At 35.6% G+C, this 19,436-nt stretch overlaps 2 protein-coding genes across 2 annotated transcripts; both read right to left on the bottom strand.

Moving 5' to 3' along the window:
* Nucleotides 1–98: 98 nt before the first annotated feature.
* Nucleotides 99–7,169, bottom strand: EER5 (proteasome family protein). Its single transcript, XM_087326342.1, has 13 exons — nt 6,911–7,169; nt 4,645–4,781; nt 4,039–4,132; nt 3,866–3,955; nt 2,642–2,707; nt 2,405–2,494; nt 2,270–2,326; nt 1,989–2,050; nt 1,602–1,689; nt 1,047–1,123; nt 888–962; nt 712–817; nt 99–636 (listed from the first exon to the last, which is right to left on the bottom strand). The coding sequence occupies exons 1-13, from the start codon at nt 7,085–7,087 to the stop codon at nt 505–507; spliced, it is 1,251 nt and encodes a 416-aa protein (XP_087182468.1). The 5' UTR covers nt 7,088–7,169; the 3' UTR covers nt 99–504.
* A 1,388-nt stretch (nt 7,170–8,557) lies between these two features.
* Nucleotides 8,558–13,533, bottom strand: LOC147858628 (internal alternative NAD(P)H-ubiquinone oxidoreductase A1, mitochondrial-like). Its single transcript, XM_087325982.1, has 8 exons — nt 12,343–13,533; nt 11,214–11,433; nt 10,850–11,010; nt 10,658–10,723; nt 10,353–10,516; nt 10,102–10,216; nt 9,697–9,879; nt 8,558–9,051 (listed from the first exon to the last, which is right to left on the bottom strand). The coding sequence occupies exons 1-8, from the start codon at nt 13,456–13,458 to the stop codon at nt 8,896–8,898; spliced, it is 2,181 nt and encodes a 726-aa protein (XP_087182108.1). The 5' UTR covers nt 13,459–13,533; the 3' UTR covers nt 8,558–8,895.
* Between the last annotated feature and the right edge of the window lie 5,903 nt (nt 13,534–19,436).

Raw genomic sequence — 19,436 nt, 5'->3', positions numbered from 1 at the left:
GAAATGCAAATGTTGCAATTATTGTGCCAAAGACTGATTTAGTCACATTCAACCATTCTTGATGCTTCTCTTCAAATTTGCCTTTTTATACAATCACGTTATTTAAGAAAGGAGAACATAAAAACTAGCACAAAGCAGGATTACAAACAATCATAAGCTTTGCAAGGTGCAACCATGAAAAATAGTGAAAAAGCCGGACTTCATAATATTACACGAGTCTTGTTCTAGAAAAACAACTGAGTGTTCCATTATATCTCTATCTGGTGTAAGAGGTGAATCTCATTGTAAAGCCCAGATCCTCTGAACATGGTGGCAGTTGGCAGTATGTCATATTAACCCATTTTGTTATAATTTTGCACTTTGTTGGGTTAATACTATTAGCCATGGCATTTCCCATCAAGAAATGGATAAATCCATTCAGCTCCATAAGCCTGTTTGTCGGTCTTTGTTTCAACATCATGCTTCGTTCATAAACTGCAGAGTACTGTTATGCAATGTCAAGCCTCAAGGATTCACGGGTCGCCCACCCAACTTTGGGAATGGATCTTGCTTGCTCAACACCACAACTTTGCTTTTGTGGGAGAAGTAACCTTTCATCAAATTTTTGTGAATCAAAATGGCCATTATACATTCAACCTGCAATTCAGTCATACCTTGAAAAGAGGAATATATGAACATATAAAATCAAATAGACGCAAGGGAATTTCATACCTCATCAATATCCATATCTATCTGAAGCCATTTCAAAGCCTTTACTACCACATCCATTTTTACCTGGTGTGCCTTGCTAGGATCCTTCTGTTTCTGAATTAAGTGTCTGTGGATGGAAGTCTATGTCAGTAATGACCACAGGGAGCTCTGTATATTGAAATTCAATAGTCACTCACATTTTTTTCATCAACCTTTGATACACTTGGAGTTCTAGCTTTTCAAGAACAAGATAGACACCTGATCTCAAAAATCTGTTTTTCCAAGAAACATTTATGAGATGTCAGATAGTGTTAGGGAGAAGAGAAGATAGTTTAGATGATGCAGGGTAAACTTACTCATCTTCATAAGACTCTAATGCCTGGCGGAGTAGCCTTATATCACCTCTTCGTAATGCGTGCACAATATCTAAGTACTGCAAATAATATTATAAAGATTATCTCCCAAAGATAAAACAGCAAAATTGAGAACGTCAATTTTGACTGTATTTCATGTACATCAATCTGAAATAACTGAAGGGGATCAATTTCTATTTGGTCATCACATTTCTTGTATTTAAATCTTTTTAACTGAAAAATCACTGATAATGCATTTCATGTTGTTATGAGCAAGAAAATTGGCTGATGGGGAATCCATTCATATCAAATCTATGTATTTCTGGTATATTGACTATGCATATCTGATCTAGACTTTCTAGCTCTGTAGACCTGACTATGCGACAGGCTCAGCTATGTTAGGAAAGCCCACTTCACATTTGTTATATTATCGTCTATCTTACTTAACCTTGAGAGCAGAAAGTAGCAGCCATATTTTAGGGAATTTAAATAAATGGTGTTAGCTTACAGAATATATACAAATGGATTAGTTTACATTCGACATGATAAATAATTTACCTCAACCAAATTGTATTTCTGAAGCAGAACATCTTTTGGTAGAATTCCAAGGGACAACTTTACTGGTATCAAATACTTCAGTATCATTCTATTTCCAAAAAGAACCTTTTGATCAGTAAATGATGGCTAACATGTATATAATCTCGCCTGAGAGATTTGTAAACCCCATTATTTTAACTATATTTAATCTGAGAAACTAGACAATATGGAAGAAACCAAGACTATTATTGAGATAGATAGATATGACCTTAAGATAGAGGACAAAAACTTGATATAAAGGCAAAAAACGTTACAGCTGGATAGCAGTTACAACTATAACAGAGGCATTTACAACTATAACATTTATAAAACGGAAACAGCCAACATTTCAGGTTTAGATCGCCTGACCTTACATTTTGAACTTTTGATGCAGCACAATGCACCAGTGCATATGTGAGCTTTTGGTCAGCCTGCAACATACTCATTAATCTTAGCAATTAAATGAGAGCTCAACAAAGCAAAAAAATCAACTTTATTGTGAGCATGAAGCTAAATGGTGCCATTCCTATGCCAATCAACTCATAAGAAGACATGGTATGTGAACATCAGTAATGGTTCTTATAGCAATATGCCATCCATATTATGTCATGGAATAATCAAAGACAGGATCAACCAGAGGGATGACTTACAGCAATAAAATTATCATTGAATACCTCCAAGCGCCCAGTGTAATAATTGTAAGTTACCTATGAAACATAAGATCACAGAATAAATTTGTTAAACAAGAAAGATAAAGGATTACAGCTGCAAAAAAACTCATTTACTTTGTCTCTGGTTGGAAACTCTTCGAAATCAAAAACACGTGCTGTTTCAATACTGCGTATCACACTTCTGCAAAGATGAACTGTACCCAGCTGCAATGTGAAAATGATGGACGGCTCAGCATGTATACTATAAAGGAACAAGATGGTACAAATCTGGTGTTCTCACCACCTCCAAATTTGTCCCCTTAGAAAGACCAATAAACAGACCACAATGAGTGAATTAATATCTTTTCTTACCTTGAAATACACCTTGAATAATTGACATGTAACATATAAAGCTCCAACTCGCTTCGGACCTTTCCCCTAAAGACAATACAAAAGGTATAGCATTGCATCAGCAAAACATTTCCAGAGTATAATGGCATCCAAAAAGCCTATCACAAATAGAATTACATCAGTTCATACACATTTCCAAGTTATCAAGGTATCCAAAAAAATTATCACATAATCCATACAGCATGCACAATTCATATATCTTTTCTTTAGCCTCATTTGTCATCAGATATGCTTACATAATTTTATTCTTATTTACTGTGAAGAATAATAGAATTGAACATTATTCATTTCAGATAACTATATCATTGCTCAGACCTCTGGGAAAGATGTAGCAATAAGCTCTTTCGGTTTTTATTAAATATTCCATTATATGGAAACTTATTAATTTGGGATAATAGCAAGGGTCTTCTGTAATACAGGCAAAGCCCGTTTACCTTTGCAGGAAAGTAAAGAACCAAAAAGAGAGAAAAAAATCTCATGACGGAGCCAAGTTTGTGGTATAAAAAGATTCCTGCAGGACAGTTTGCATAGATGAAAAGGCAGATGAGATGGAGACTTGAGCATGTAACTTGTGTTTTGTAATCAAGGTCATGTTCCTCTGATCAGCAGAAGGTGTTTTTATCCTGTAGGTTCTATCTCTGTAACCGGTAATTCCAACTTAGTATATGGTTATTTTGAGATTAGATTAGATAAAATTATTTTACTGTCCACAAGGAGGCCGATTTTGACCTATGGAACCAAACATATCATCTTGTATGTGACTCCTTTCTAACAAGGGGGGTTATTACCCTGTAGTAAACACTCTCTATGTGAAAATAATGCACTCACCCTTCTTCGACCCTTAAATTATCATGCCCGTCTAACAAGTCATCATACTTCTTGCATGGGAGTGTAATAAGGATTGAATCCTCAAATTCACCCTAGAGTATCATTATTTTCTTGGTTTGGAGTTTGGAAAATTCAAATAAAATTTTCCCTCTCTGCATACATATACTAAGACAATTCTGGATCGTTTTTAGAATGTCTTTTTGTAAGACTATTTCATTTACTTTTTATCCCAACTACAAATTGAGCATGCACACTGAATCTTGATATTCACCCTAGGTCAAGTATCTATCTTATTTTGCCATACTACTTACAGCGAGCAGAAAATAAACAAATTCTGACTACATCAAAGAAACTTACAGCCAGCGCTCCAAAAACCTTCATCAGAAATGAGCCTGCTCCTTTTAACTTGTCCGGTACCCTTCCACACATGGACATTTCTCTGTCCGCCTACGGGAGCACAAGAAAATGGAAACATCTGAAAGTAAAATCTACAATATGGAATTGATTGAAGAGGATCTTAAGAATCTTACCATTTCAGCCAATGTCCTTAGCTCGTAAACCATAGTATAAAGAGCATCCATTGCCCATGCAGTCTCCCAATTTCGAAATTCTTGAAGAAATGCACTGAGATTTCGGAGTCTAAGAAAACATTGGACAATGTGATAGCATAAGAGTTGCACGTGACCTATTGTGTTCCTTTTTTTGCTACAGTCCCATATAAATACACACCCACCAGAGATATACCAGACAATTCTTTCCAAGAATTTCTCAGTGACATGATGCAAATTTGAAACTCAAGAGGAAGATGAACACAAAGATAGAGATAGATAGAGAGAGAGACACACACCAAAAATGGTTAACCGAAAGAGAGCTCAGCATGCATGCTGTGTGCATTCATACACTTCTGAACATATTTAAGAGTAGATATATCGATGTTTGCATTATCCAATAGGAAATGACTTTCAACTAAAGAGAGAGAGAGAGAGAGAGAGAGAGAGAGAGAGAGAGAGAGAGAGAGAGAGAGAGAGAGAGAGAGAGAGAGAGAGAGAGAGAGAGATTGTCATGTTCATCAAACATAAAACACACTAAATGCCAGGGCTGAATAGTAATTCCAAATATATAACCATTCAGGATACTTTGCTGACTTTTCCAAGGCATTATATGAATCTACATAGTTTTTGTGGTAATAGCTCTGCATGCAACGCATGTGCTGTGCCAACATATCTGCTACCTGGCCATGCTTATCAATCTGCTTAACAATCCTGGTGACATCCTGCATGAATACAACTGTAAACATCTTAATGACCTCATTGATCAAATAAGAGTGCATGCCCAACATGTTAAAAACTTCATCATAATTGTTCAGATGTAGATCAGCACATGAAGCTTTTGTCAGCAATGAGCAATGATATCATCATACTAAGGAGCATATTTAATCATATTATTAAGAGTGATCACAATGATATGAACAAATACTAACGATTAATGATCAGGCATCTATTTCTGAATTTTGGCATAATTGATGAAGTTCAGAAGTAGATAAGCATATGAAGCTTTGTCAGCAATGAGCAATTATCTCATTGCATTACGAAGCATATTTCATCGTATTAAATTTTAATAATTCTGATCACCACTATAGTTAAACATACTAATGATTTGGCATACAAATTTCAAGTAGTTTGACATTTTTATGGCAGTTTTAAGACAGTAAACCAGATGTAGATCAGCATATGAAGCTTTTGTCAGCAAGGACCAATGACCTCATGCTAGGGAGCATATTTCATCATATTAAGAATGATCGCAAAGATATGTAAATATACTAATGTCTAATGATTAGGCATCTATATCTGAACTTCAGCATAATGATTAATTGGTGAAGTTTAGATGTCGATATGACCAACAATCTCCTCACATGAGGGATCATATTTCATCATATTATTAAGAATGATCTCCACAATACGACCGACATATTGTTGATTTGGCATAAAAAATTTATGTTTTTTATATATTTTCTATGGTATATTTTTAATACAATAAGTCATCTCCATTAGTGAAACTAGTAGTTGAGCAAAGTGCCCTTATTATTTGACATATTATTTCAAACAATTTATGACTTTCAGGTTAATTTTGATACAGACAATGAGTAATTAGCATAACCACCACTTAGTTGAGCCATATGTTGAGTTTTCTACATGTGATGGCCATACGGTTTATACACTTCATATAGTGAAGGTGTCATAATATCCATCTTACACCATTATGCCTTACCCACACACATTACGAACACAAACTGAGTGCATATTTGCATATGGCCCCGTTATTTATTCTTTACAGAATATTCACTAATTATTTGCATAATAATGGACACTATCATTACATATTCGGTGGTTGCATCTTCACATATAATTAAAATTCAGGGCTTGGGTGTCATTTCAACCACCAGAGCTACATTTTCTAATTGCTGGTTCTTTTCTCTATTTCATACTAGAACTACTATTCCCTAATGTTTTCCATATGCCAACTCAAATTCTAAGGCTCCAAATAAACAAAGACTGTACAATGAAATTTACACATGTAGCTGTAGGGCAATATTTAGCATAAACATATCAATCAAGCAATCCATAAAACATACCCTTTCTCTCGCGAAAGGCTAACAAGTTTAAAGCAAAGATGAGATTCATACATAAGACATAAACGAACTAAAATAAGTCAAAAAAATCTTCAAACTAGTAAGCTAACACCCAATTCATACATAAATTAGCTAAATTCCAACTAAAAATTGAGTTTGTTATCTAGCAAACCAAATCCTTACTTTGTTTGGAGTAAATATCAGGTTTCATACAAAGGATGTACTAAAATTGGACAAAACAGAAGTTAGCTACCTAGTAAACAAGAAACTCGATATCAAGCCAAAGGCCAACATTTTACTATGTTTTAAGCAAGGATCAGGTTTCATGCAAAAAATGAACAAACATTGGTCAAAAGTGAAATCTGAGTTCTTATTAAGCTTAATCAGAGCAAAAATAGTAAACCAGAAGCATTTTTCTAGTAAAGCAGATTTCTAACTAAGATCAAACCGAATAACAGATTCAAATACAAACTACTCAAACTCAGAAAATAAAATTGATTTCACTAGATATTAGAAGTTCTTGATAAGAGCGAAGCAAATAAGTTACTTTTTAACACACAAACGAAACTATAATCATAAAAAGCATATGTTCGTATTTCCATCTAAGAACAAAAGCAAAGAACAGATTCGAAGTTAAACGAACTAGACGAAGAAGAAGACAACGAGTTCTCCTACAAATTATTCCTAAGATGGAATAAACAAGTAAAAAGCAGATTCAAACAAAAAAAAAAGAGCTAGAGTCGGTCACTTAACCAGAAAGAAAAGTGACTAACCTTAACCACGTCAAGGGCCATGGCGATATTGTCGCGATAAGAGAAGGAGGGGGATATGGCGAGGAGGTCTCTGAGAGCTGCGCCGTTCTGAGAGGCGATGGATTCGATCGTCCAGTTCACGTATTCGAGAAGGCGACGATTCGCTTCCATGACGTTCAGCGTGGGCGCCATAGCCATGGATGTGGCTATGGCTATGGCCTCTGAGGGACAGCAGCAGGAGCAGAAACACCAATAAATAACTAAAGAAAGCTTTTAAGCTCTTTAGAGCAGACACTGCAATTACATGGCTATATAATATCTGTATGAATCTGTGTAACAACAATGTGCTCAAAATGAATAGTAAAGAGAAGAAGAAGTAGTAGAATAAGTGAGTGTATTCACTTCACTCCCCGGCAATGTGGCCTCCTTTGGGTCAGTGTGATATGTATCCTGGTTTATCGATCGAGAGATAGATAGATATGTATCCCGTCTTATCGATCGAGATACAATTTGATAGATAGGTAGATGGATAGATTGCCACCTTTAGATCAAAGCAATATGCATCCCATTTTATCGATCAATCGAGAGATAGATAGACATGTATCCCATCTTATCGATCGGGAGACAATTAGATAGATAAATGGATAGATAGATAGGTTTTATTTGCGCCCTCGAGGTCAAATATGACTTTGTGATACCAAAACCGAATCACTTTTTTTTCCCATAGTACTATGGTAGCCGTGGATTTTAGTAGTAATTCTTGACCTTCAACAATTTTGCTAATAAATTATTTGTGATTGAGAGCGTGCACAAGTTGTGAGTGTGAGAGGAATGTGTGTAAGGAGTGGACCGGATTGACAACATATGGAAAGCCAAACCTGAATGTGATCGAATGAAACCAATTGTATTAAAGTGTGACACTCTTTAAATCCCACACATGTTCAAGGAAACTATACGCAAAGTTGAGAAGTCACAATATGCATGTTTTACATGTAATAGCCCATGCTTTAACACCTAATAATGTCTTACGAAGGCTCTCCCTTTCATACATCAATATTTCAGGAATCATGAGAAGCTTCAATCAAGCTACTAACATGATTGACCAATGCTAACCTCCTATATAATGATGAATAAACCGAAAAGAATACACTCCCTTGTCCACAATTGATAAAGGATGGTATTAGAAATGTATTCACCATCTTTGGGACCTTTGCATATTGTACCCCCATACTGGATGTCGTCCAAAGCTAGTAGTCATGAACCAAACCAAATAGACCATGATCATTTATGACTACGTACATTCCAAGCTTATTAGTTTTGTGAAGCCAATGTGGAAATATATGCTTCTTTCATTAGTACCATTGAAAGGTTATTATTGCTTCACCTACCCTTTCATAAGTTGGCTTTGAAAGAAAAACATGGGGATTGCTTTAGTTGCTTGCCACCTACTTTCGTAAAATTGAAAGTCATGGAAAAACTAACCCATGCATGTGTTTTTCAAAGGCATTGATCATGTTGATTGATTAATAGAAACTAATCCAATGTTTTTGTACTTGCCTCCATGAAAGGAAATAAAAATAGAGTTTTCTTCTCACTATATAGCATTGTTGCAATTCTATCATTCCTAGAATCAATCTTATTTTAAATTGTACAAACTAAATCGTGAAATTTTCAAATAAAGCATTGTTATATTGCATGCCAAACATTAACATTGTAAAATGCCATTGTGCCCATCCATCTCTTTGAGCCAAGTTACCTAACAAATCTCAAAAGAATGACGTGTGATCTCCCATTAATGATGTAGTACTCTTCCAACACTCTTTTAGCAAAATGTTAGAACCCATGCTTTTCTATCCTCTCCCTTTTTATTGGTTTTGGGATTGTAATCTCATTAAGACCGAATCGTCTTTTTTTGTTGATGATTACTATTTTTCATTAGCAAAAATTAAGAAAGGTAAATGCTAGAATTAAGCTATGTCCTTTGGACAAGCTAGAGCTGCCCAAGCTCAGATGCGCGATATATCACGACCAAAAATGAAAGTGGTAGCCCAATTCACAGCTACGTAGAATCGATTACGCCAACTGACCACACGTGTCAAATAAGCTGATCGCCATACTAACCAACTCAAGAAACCAGCCCATGACACTCCTCTCGACGAGTCCTGTAAAAAAAACTCCCACGTCAATCAACGATATGTAACCATGCACTTTACAAGGTAGAGGGAATCAGCAATACACAAATATTCAGCAAATAAAATGTATATGTATTAGCGCCTTACAAAGATATGTACAAATGTAATTGATAAAATGCAATAAATCTTGATTGATGAAGAGCCAAGCAAGGTGTTACTATATATGAACTAGTTCTAACAAAGGTTTGCACTAATGAATTAGTTTTAATGTATAAAATTAATCAAACATTGTAGTTCTATGTATGATTTGCATAAAGTGTTTAGTTTTTATGCATTAATCCTTGATTGACGATGTGCCAACAAGGTAGTACAACCTATAGATACTAGTAGGCTATCTAGTACTCTTCGTACCCTTATATATGATGTAAGTTTTGACACATCAGCAAGGTATAAGTTAATAGATACTAGTGGTTATCTAGTGTTAATACATAAACCTTCATGCCTTCCGAAATCATGGAAGTTGTGGGAAGCATGCAGACAAGCAATTTGTGTTGATTCATTTATGATGCCACAGGGAATCATAAAGGTTGGTACAAATCATTAGTTTTTTCGTATCTAAAGATGTGCATGCCATGTGAGAATGTGAATTCATAAGAGCTTGAGAACACTTGTCACCTTGTTTTCGCGTAGATCAACCAAAGCTTTGTACCTCCCCACAGAGGCCATGCTTCCTAAATGCCTATACACAAAAGGAGGACCCTCTTCTAGCAGGGACCCGCTGGCCCCAGCTTGTCCACCACCAGCTTTCAGAATCCTATTCAGCTCCTTGGCAAGGTATTTGCCTTGCCTCTCAGCAACCTTGAATAACATCAATTCAACTCAAATGAGCATTCATAGAAGCAGAATAACATCAGTCCCAAGAATCCATAAATATTCTGTGGTTCAGTCATGAGAATCCACATGATATTCCATATTCCGCCTTTCGGGCTTGAGAACCCATAAAAGTTTCCGTGGTTCAAAATCAAGAATCTATTTGGTCTCGAGAATGCATCAATTTTGAATTGGAGAGACAAAATTAACCTGAGCTAGCGCAGGTAAATCAGGCTTCCCTACACTCTCCATAAACCCCGCACAATCACCAATCGCATAGACATCTTCTAAGCCAGATACCCTTAGTTTTTCATCCACACCAATCCTGCATAATAAAGCAAAGCAAAATTCCTCAAATGTGTCTTTTTCCTACAATAATAAGTGGCAGTTTGAACTAGGTAAGAAGTGAAAAGGATTATAACAATCCAGTTAGACTATGCAATTACATCTGTTGTAGCTACCTTCCAACACGAGATTTGGGCAGTTGAAGAGATTTCACAAAGCTAGACGGGCCAACGCCAGTAGACCAAACTAACAAGCCATAAGGCACTACTGATCCATCACTAAGTATAATCTCCTTGGGTTGAACATCCTTCACAACACCTTGCACTAATTTGACTCCAGCCTACATTCACGGTGAGATATGTTCCTCGTCAAAAAACCAAAAAATAATTGCAACACCATATAGAATTTAAAAAAACCCTTTTCTAGGGGGTGGGGATGAGGGGCTTATAAAGGTTTTAAGGTTGTTCATCTACAGTTCTACCTTCTCTAGATGCTTCATCGCATAGATGCGTAACCTTACATCGAATGAAGAGAGTATCTCCTTTGCCTGGAAATTTGTTCATTTACAATTTCTTAACAAAACAAGCAGATAACAGATGAAATCAATAAAAAAATATATTCTGACATTTTTAAAACGTCAGACTGCATTGATCAAAAGCCGATATGCTTATACCTCGATGAGTGTAACATTGATATAATCCTTCACATGTGAGTATCTTTGGTGAACATCGCTTCGGATGAAGTCACTAAGCTCACCGCTAAACTCAACACCAGTAGGCCCTCCACCTACAACAACACAATGCAAAAGCCTCCTCTTTTCTGCTTCGGAAGTCCCTGATCGAGTGAACATAGCCTATAATTAGAAGACCTTTCTGAACAACCAGCTTCTATAAAACAAATAACTGCATTTCATGTCATTAGATGTCTGACTTGTGAATGCTTAATTATGAAATTCAAAAGGTGAAGTTCTGATTTCATATACAAGGCCTACAATCAATTTGAAGTTACCTCGTTCTTAACATTGAGTCCCAGCTTACCCGGAATGTCAGAAAGCATAAGGTTGAGCAATAGTTTTTTTCTTATTTTTTGAGCATCTGTAACCTCTCTAAGGAAAATGGCATGTTCCGCGACACCATTGATATTGAATGTGAGTGCTTGTGCTCCAGCGGCAATAACAAGTTTATCATAAGCTATGGTGAAGTCCTTGCAACTGGAATCCACACCAGGAGCATCCTTACCCTCTGCTATACAACGAATCTTTGTAACAAATAAAAAATGTCTGGTGTTAGCAAAAGGTATAAAATAAGACTCATAAAAAAAGAGAGATGAAAAAATACAGAATAATTTGCTTGAATCATGAGCTTTTTGTATGTAAATAGATTATGTGTACAAAAAAAGCTTTTTATGGACGTTACATATAAAAGAGAGAGATGAAAAAATACAGAATAATTTGCTTGAATCATGAGCTTTATTGCATGTAAATAGATTAAGTGTACAATAAAAGCCTTTTTTATGGACGTTACATATAAAAAAGAGAGATTAAAAAATACAGAATAATTTGCTTGAATCATGAGCTTTTTGTATGTAAATAGATTGTGTACAAAAAAGCTTTTTATGGACGTTACATATTTATGAGTAACTTACCCTTCATATCAATTCTTTGTATATGGGTTTTTTCTCATGAATAAAAGTGACTCTTTCTTTCCCTAAAAGACACATATGATGCCAATTACATGGGAACCTAGATTGTATGTAAATGATATGCAATGAAAAGAGAACTTTAAACCCCATTTTGTGTCAGAACTCACATGCAAATTAAATTACACCATGCTCGTTGCTACGATATGGTTACCAATACTAGAAAAAAAAGGTTGTTATTAACCCCCCTCCCTTGTGCTGGACTCATTCACATGCTATGGTTATAACTTATAACATATTTATAATTGACAAGCAAATTTGGATGGAGGTCCTATAAGCAGGAGAAGATGACCTTATAATATATTTAATTTGTTGATCAAATGTCCAATGATCAAGACCAGATAGCATGAACAGATCCAATTAGACTATATTTATAACGATGATTGAACCAAATGCTCGAGATCCAATATAGCATGAATGGATCTAATAAAATGTTTATGATTGATTGGACCGCAAATAGAACCATACCTCGTGATTTTGCGGATCTATACTGAGGCAACGTCCAAGAAAGAAGAAGGAATCTGGCGATTCAGAGAGGGCGGGTTGGATACGAACAATAGGTTCAGCCACAGATCTGAACTCGAGGGTACCAACACAAGTAGATGCAAGAAGAGGAGTGAAGACCATGTGATTCCTTGGAGAAACACACACAATATCACACATTTTTGCATTCAAATCCTTCATAAGGCGAGAGGCAGCCCAACCCGTGCCTAAGACAACAATACGAGGCTTTTGGCCAGCCTTTGTAGCCAGCAAACTTCCTCCGATAGAATTCTTCATTGGGCTCGATTGTGTACCATTTAAATCTACAACTTCTCTGCTAATATTATCTGTTGCTGCTAACTTCTCCATCATTCCATCGGTGCCATTTTTTGTTGCTATTTTTTCTGTCATTTGATTCGTCAAATCCATTGCCGACTTGATACACATACCCTCCTCTGAATCTAAAACTTTGCTACCATTGATCGTTGATAATTTCTCTGCCATTTCTTTGGTCTTCGAGATTGACCCAATTGCACCATCAGAATTAGCTGAACCATCACTAACACTGGGCCTAGCTAATTTGATTCTCCCAGTTTGATTTGCTCCAAGGCCACCAATATCTGAATCTTCATTTTCATTGGTAACAACCTCTAATTCTTCTACCGAATGAGAATATGGTCGGACATACAAATTACAAGAACCATGCAGAAGAGGATATAATTCTGATGGCTTATTAAATCTTTTCTGGCCTGTCATAAAAGAATTAGAAACTTTCATTTCTTTGATAATGTTGTTGCTGATGATTCTTCTTCTTCTTCTTTCTGCTGTATATATAGTTTCCATATCCACTACATTAGATGCAGAGATAAACATTAGTGACGAATCGTCCGGAGCACTTTTTCTGTGTTTTAGGGTTTGAAGATTCGTCTGATCATGAGCATTGGAAGGACCAGAGATGAATGGAATGTGATTGAAGATGTACATGTCTGCATGGTTTCTCTGCGAGTAAAATGAGCTTTCTTTGCTCGAAGTCCACGAAAGGAAATTCCCATAGCCAGGTCTGCGTGGAGCAGATTTTTCTGCTAGAAAACGCAGCGTCATAGAAAACAGAAGGAAATGGAAACAGAGTAACAGCTAATTCTACAAAAGAAACAGAGGATCTCAGGAACCCCAAAAATGCAGAGATTTAGGAAACACTAGTAAAGGAGGGGGGGGGGGGGAGAACAGGTAACGCAGAAACCCTAAAAATATAACAGAGTGTCCATAAGAAACGGATAGTAAAAACAGCGTACCCAGGAACCCTAGAAAGAAACAGAGGACACGGAGAAAGCTCAAAGAACCGAGAGTTTTAACAGAAACACTAAAACACAGAGAGTTCAAGAGAATGACATAAAAGCAGAGAGCTCAACAGAAAACCTAAAAAAAAAGAAACAGAGAGCTTAGGAGAAACCCTAAAAAAAACATAGAGCTTAATTGGAACTTTAATATGGTGAAGAAGAAGGAGAAGGAGAAGAAGATGAAGAAGAAGGAGAAGGAGAAGGAGAAGAAGAAGAAGGAGAAGGAGAAGAAGAAGGAGAAGAAGATGAAGAAGAAGGAGAAGGAGAAGAAGAAGAAGAAGAAGGAGAAGGAGAAGGTGGCGAGCGAGCGCAGAGATCGCTGCATTTTTCATGTTTGAGCGCAGCCTTTTAATCTGGACCGTCCAAACTCTACGCTTGATCGGACGGCCATCACGCTTCCTTGGAGCCCAAGTCTATATGTCTTGAGTCTTGAGTCTTGACCACCCCCACATGCATCCAAAAGACTCACAAAAAATGTTCACGTTTTTTCCCCTTCTTTCATGCATTACCATATACCTCTCCTGTGGCCCTTACTCTCCTATGATCTCTCTCTCTCTCTCTCTCTCTCTCTCTCTCTCTCTCTCAAATTTCACTTGGCCACCCTCAGCTGGCCAACTATACGGCAATCTCTCTCTGGTCTTGTTGCACATGATGCCTATCCAATACGCTCGATGCTTGAAGCCATCAGTGAGCTTTTCTTCAGCTCCCGATGCCACATTTTGCATGCTTCGGGGAGGGGCAAAGACACCAATGAGGAGGAGATTTGAAGCCACTCCCCGTCATAGTCGTCCTTGTTAAACGTATGTAGGGTCAAAGTGCATGTAGGGTCAAAGTGTTTCGCTTGTTGTTCGCCGACAGTCGAGCCGACTCGAAGAAGTCCACGTTATAATGATATTAGGTATCTGAGACTAAATCAAGGGGTTTATGCCTCCTAAACGAGTGATTAATTTTTTGGGGTTTTCTTGTTTTTGTTTACGTTTTTGTTTTTGTTTGATGTGGTATATTTTTCTTCCCGTGTATCCATGAATGATAGCACACCCTTTTGAATTTTGGGATGCTAATCCCCATCACTCTCTTCCCGTCTAAAATGTCACCTTGTTGTGCTAGTTGAGTTCTTGTAGGAAAAGTATACCCTTTATATCATGGTATTGCTTTGAGGTCAAGCTAGGCCTATTACTATAACTCCACGTGTAGACTTACATCATAGACTTTCATGAATAAAGTAATATTGTCGTCGAACGTCGCGGCGGCCATTGTTGTAAAATACTTAGCATAAAATACGCGTACAATACGTATTCTAAGTATTCTACAATTATTCTAAATTCTTTTTTTAAATACTTAGAATACGTATTTTATAGATAAAGTATGTGAAATACTTAGAATACGTGTAGAATACTTGTAAAATATGTTAAATGCTTCTTAAATTTTAAAGTTTTTTTTTTCAAAAAAAAGAAAATATTTTTTGAAATGATAAATACTTGTTAAATACGTTGAATACATAGAATACGTCAAATTTAAAAAATCGGCAGTTCTAAAACGTAGAATACGTGTAGAATACTTCAGAGTATTCTAAAACGTAGAATACGTGTAGAATACTTCAGAGTATTCTAAAACGTACTCTAAACGTAGAATACGCGTTTTTTAACAACTATGATGCTGCCTTATTGTGCATATCAATGCTCAATGCAATTGAGTGCTTGTTGGAACTTGGAAATATGTACTTGAGACCATTTGCGATCAGGTTACAATTATTCTTCCACATGCAAAAATACATCATAGACTTGTAAAACCTTCCTATTCAACTAAAGTAATTATCTTGTGACAGTGTGACGTTGTTGTGCATCAAGACTCATAATTTTGGGTGATATTAGGAAGCATACATTTCCCATTGAGTACCATTATGCCTTAGGATCAACCCTATTTGATAAATTTAATATTGTTGCAACCTTTGTTGTGCATCGATGAAGCTTGGAAATTTGAGTGCTTGTTGGAAGGATATACGAGTATATGATGTAAAATTACACATGGTATTTTGACATATTTCAATTGCAGTAGAAAGTAAGAGAGGATATGTAGGTAGTCTCATATTCTTGAACTCAGTTGGGGGGCGATTCCCCAATTATATACTTGTATTATGTATAGTCTTTCTGTAAAAATCTCTCCTAACTAATGGGAAAGTAGCTCCTTTTTTGGAAAATAAAAACCCCTTAAATATTGGTTAAGGTATGCTTTGTATGTTCTCTTGCATGATTGGTCATTGTTGGCATGGTGTCAGGCAATGTATTTGATTGTTAGGATGCGAAGATGTGGTGATATACTTTCACCTCTATACAATGTATACAATCATTAGGTCAAATGTTATTCCATTGCCTTTAGAGTTTCCTCTTGTAGGTATCATATTATGTTGTGTTGTTTTGTCTAGTTCTATAATACATATGCCTTGTAGAACATTTTCTTTAGTTACCTTTTGTAGACATTCACAAACATAGTGAGCCATTCCAACAACATTGACACTTGTTACACGTAATGTTAATGTTTTATTTCAATGCACGAAGATAGTGAGTTTGTCTAATTATTGAAGTAGGACATTGTTTCAAGTTGCATGTGTATGTCTTTATTGGGCCATGTGAAGACATTGTTTGCAAAGCACCACATGATGATGTGTCACCTATAACATTTGAAAGCATGTGTATCCGTGTATGTGCACATAAATATGTAATGATATTTCTGATTGAATAGAGTTGAACCGAATATGCGGAGTTTGTTTGATTTTAATGCATGGAGTAGCGAGTGTTTGTAATTAATTGAAGTATGAAGTAATTATGAATTGCATTTGCATGTTTTTTTATTGAATCCTATCAAGATATTGTGTGTGGGGCATCATGTGACCAAGCTTTACCTATAATACTTGAAAGAATGCATATGTACATGCATGTGTAATGAATTTTTTGATGGAATCACAGAAGGCGTACATTTAACACATTGAATGGTTGTTTCATTTCTTTTTTTCACACTATTTTTTATTAATTAAGTTTGATTTCAAAGAGACATTCCTAATTAAGTGTTGCAAAAAAGACTCAATATGTGGGTTGGTGTAAATTCAAGTCGTTGTCAACTGCAAGATAGAATGTGCAATTTTATATCTTCATGAAGACTCTTCTTAAAATTCAACATATAGGAGTGGAGGTTGTTGAGAACGAGTTAATGTGTTGGGGTCAATATTAATGAGCCACTTGAGTCAACCGCAGAATGTTGAAGCGAATCAATTACAGTTGACAATGTTCCATCTAAAAAATATTGTGTTTTCATAATCTAATTGGGCAAGATATTGGAATACCTTAAGAATCGATGGACCTGACCAACGAAAATTAAAACTAAAAAGAAAGTTCAAAACTTGATATAATTGTAGCCTCTCAAACCCCGAGAGGCTCAAAAGAAGCATGAACCTAGAATTAATAAAGAGAAGAAAGTTAAAAGACTATCTCATTAGCTAATTCCGCAAATTATTTAATGAGGTATTTTTTCAATTATGGAAGCAATGGTCTCTTCTAAATATTGAACTAGTGATGCTTGCTTAATTGTGGACTACTCTTTGAGCACATGCCACTAAGTTCTCTTATGGCAATATTGTTTTATAATTTGTATTCTTAGCTTCTCTAATATTTTGATACCTTCGTCGACTAAAAAACATTCCATCTTATTATACATTAGAACAAGTGGCAATCCATGTTGTATGCTGATTATGCTTATGGAATGTATAATTTGAATGGATAAATTATTCAACTAATTGGATGTTGCCATGATAACTCATCAACGTTGTCCTATCAATTATCATTACATGTTGTATGCTGATTATGCTTATGGAATGTATAATTTGAATGGATAAATTATTCAACTAATTGGATGTTGCCATGATAACTCATCAACGTTGTCCTATCAATTATCATTATTGAGTTTATAATGAAGATGCACCTCATTGTGGTTTGAAGGGAATTCTCAATTATATACTTGTGAAGAAGGCATAATAAGTTTAATTATTCACATATACATGCATTGGACATAATATATGATAGTTAGAGGTTAGACTACTGAAACTTTCACATTTATTTTTGTCATGTTGCTGACATTGTCAACTTTTGAATATAACACAATGACACAATCTACAACGGTTCGACGGATGAGAGAATAATAATATTTTAATTGATTCAACTAATATAAGCAATCCTAACAACCTTCTCTTCTTTTCCTTATTTGTTGATTATTTTATGACTTATTATTGTTGTTTGCTGCAAAGAAATATACAATCATCTTTCAAACTCTAATATTTTGCAATAGTAAGCTTACTTCAACAATTAAAAAACTATTGTGCATATGCAAGACCTAAGAGGATGCAATATTATATGTTCCTAGCTCCATTTTTAGTTTTTATCATCATGCAAGTGGAAACAACATGTTCATAATTTAGTGATTACCACTAGAATGCCTTAACCTTAGTTCTCCCAACATGAAAACACATGGTTGAGTTTGCAAATGTATGTCTTTCAATAATGAGAATCATCTACCCTTCAATTGTATGGTTCAAAAACATGACTCTCTCTCCAACCTTGACCCTCATTTTAGGCCATGGCCAAAACTTTCAATCTATGTGTTGAGTATTTGAGCTTTAGTGCTTGTAATTGTGCGTGGTTGGTTTGTCATTAATTAATAAGAGCAAGTTGTGATAACCAATTACTTGTGTTGCTTCAAATTTAACAAGCAATCAATCAATGGTGAAGACACATGTTAAGCCTTTTTCATTAGTGTATTATTTGTTGTTTAATTGAGTGTAAGTGTGAGGTTAGGAAAATGGTTTGCCAAGTGAGCTAGTTTGCTTCATTGGCACAATCCAAAGTGGTTGGGGCACCCTCTCTTGTTTATCTTGCAAACACTATATAGGGTGTTTACCCACCCAAATTACCATTGACAGTGAATCAACAATAGGTACTCCCTTCATATGCTAAGTAGATAGGACCACTAGCTTAACGCATCATCTTACAATAACCTTCCCTTCAAGAGAATTTCATCCTTGAAAACATAGTGGGACATCTTGAACCGTGATTATTGATGTCCACTCCCAAAAGCCTTGTTTGGAATCTTCCATTACGCAATATGGTTACATATTGAGCTCCTTAGCCTTACTAATATCCCAATATACAAGCCTAGCTTTCCCACATAATACTACATGACAAAACTTGTTATATTACCATTATCATTGAGTACTAATTACAAGTACTTGATTTATTGAATCCCAATAATACTATCAATTGGCCGTAACTTCCCGTGAAGAATTTATCCTTCAAAATCATTCATTGTCTCTTAATATATAGTATATATAATGATTTGTATGTTAAAATAATTGTTATATAACCTCTACTAGTTTTATCTTCCGCGCAAATTGGACAAGCAAAATATTTGATCTTCCACGCAATCTTTTGTATTGTATCTCTCAAGAACCAAACTCTTGATCTTCCCCCTTGGATCATCTATTTGATGATCAATTATATGAATCCCATCACTTATTGAAATTATTTTTCACTTGAATTTTGATTCTATGAAATCAACCACAATTTTGAGAATCTTACCAACGTAATCCAAATTTGATAGCAATATTATCATAGTACAAGTTTAACAACCTTATAATAAATGGAGTTTATAACTCGATGACCTTCTTGATTTAACTATCAACTATTTGACATATATTGT

This window comes from Azolla caroliniana, unplaced genomic scaffold (assembly GCF_043228905.1).
Source record: "Azolla caroliniana isolate FFs.n. ecotype wild unplaced genomic scaffold, voAzoCaro1.0.p SCAF_10, whole genome shotgun sequence".
NCBI lineage: Eukaryota > Viridiplantae > Streptophyta > Polypodiopsida > Salviniales > Salviniaceae > Azolla > Azolla caroliniana.
Note: the sequence above shows the minus strand (reverse complement) of the source record. Positions and strands in the feature narration are given on the sequence as shown.

What these genes read in the sequence shown, in the direction of transcription:
- LOC147858628 (XM_087325982.1), bottom strand. Translation starts at nt 13,458, where the DNA reads ATGACGCTGCGTTTTCTAGCAGAAAAATCTGCTCCACGCAGACCTGGC. An exon ending in TCAATGTTACACTCATCGAG is followed by an intron (nt 10,724 to 10,849) that starts GTATAAGCATAT and finishes ACAAATTTCCAG; the next exon opens with GCAAAGGAGATACTCTCTTC. An exon ending in TTGATCTACGCGAAAACAAG is followed by an intron (nt 9,052 to 9,696) that starts GTGACAAGTGTT and finishes TTTTTTTTACAG; the next exon opens with GACTCGTCGAGAGGAGTGTC.
- EER5 (XM_087326342.1), bottom strand. Translation starts at nt 7,087, where the DNA reads ATGGCTATGGCGCCCACGCTGAACGTCATGGAAGCGAATCGTCGCCTT. An exon ending in AGGTTTTTGGAGCGCTGGCT is followed by an intron (nt 2,708 to 3,865) that starts GTAAGTTTCTTT and finishes TATTGTCTTTAG; the next exon opens with GGGAAAGGTCCGAAGCGAGT. An exon ending in TCAATGATAATTTTATTGCT is followed by an intron (nt 2,051 to 2,269) that starts GTAAGTCATCCC and finishes AGTATGTTGCAG; the next exon opens with GCTGACCAAAAGCTCACATA.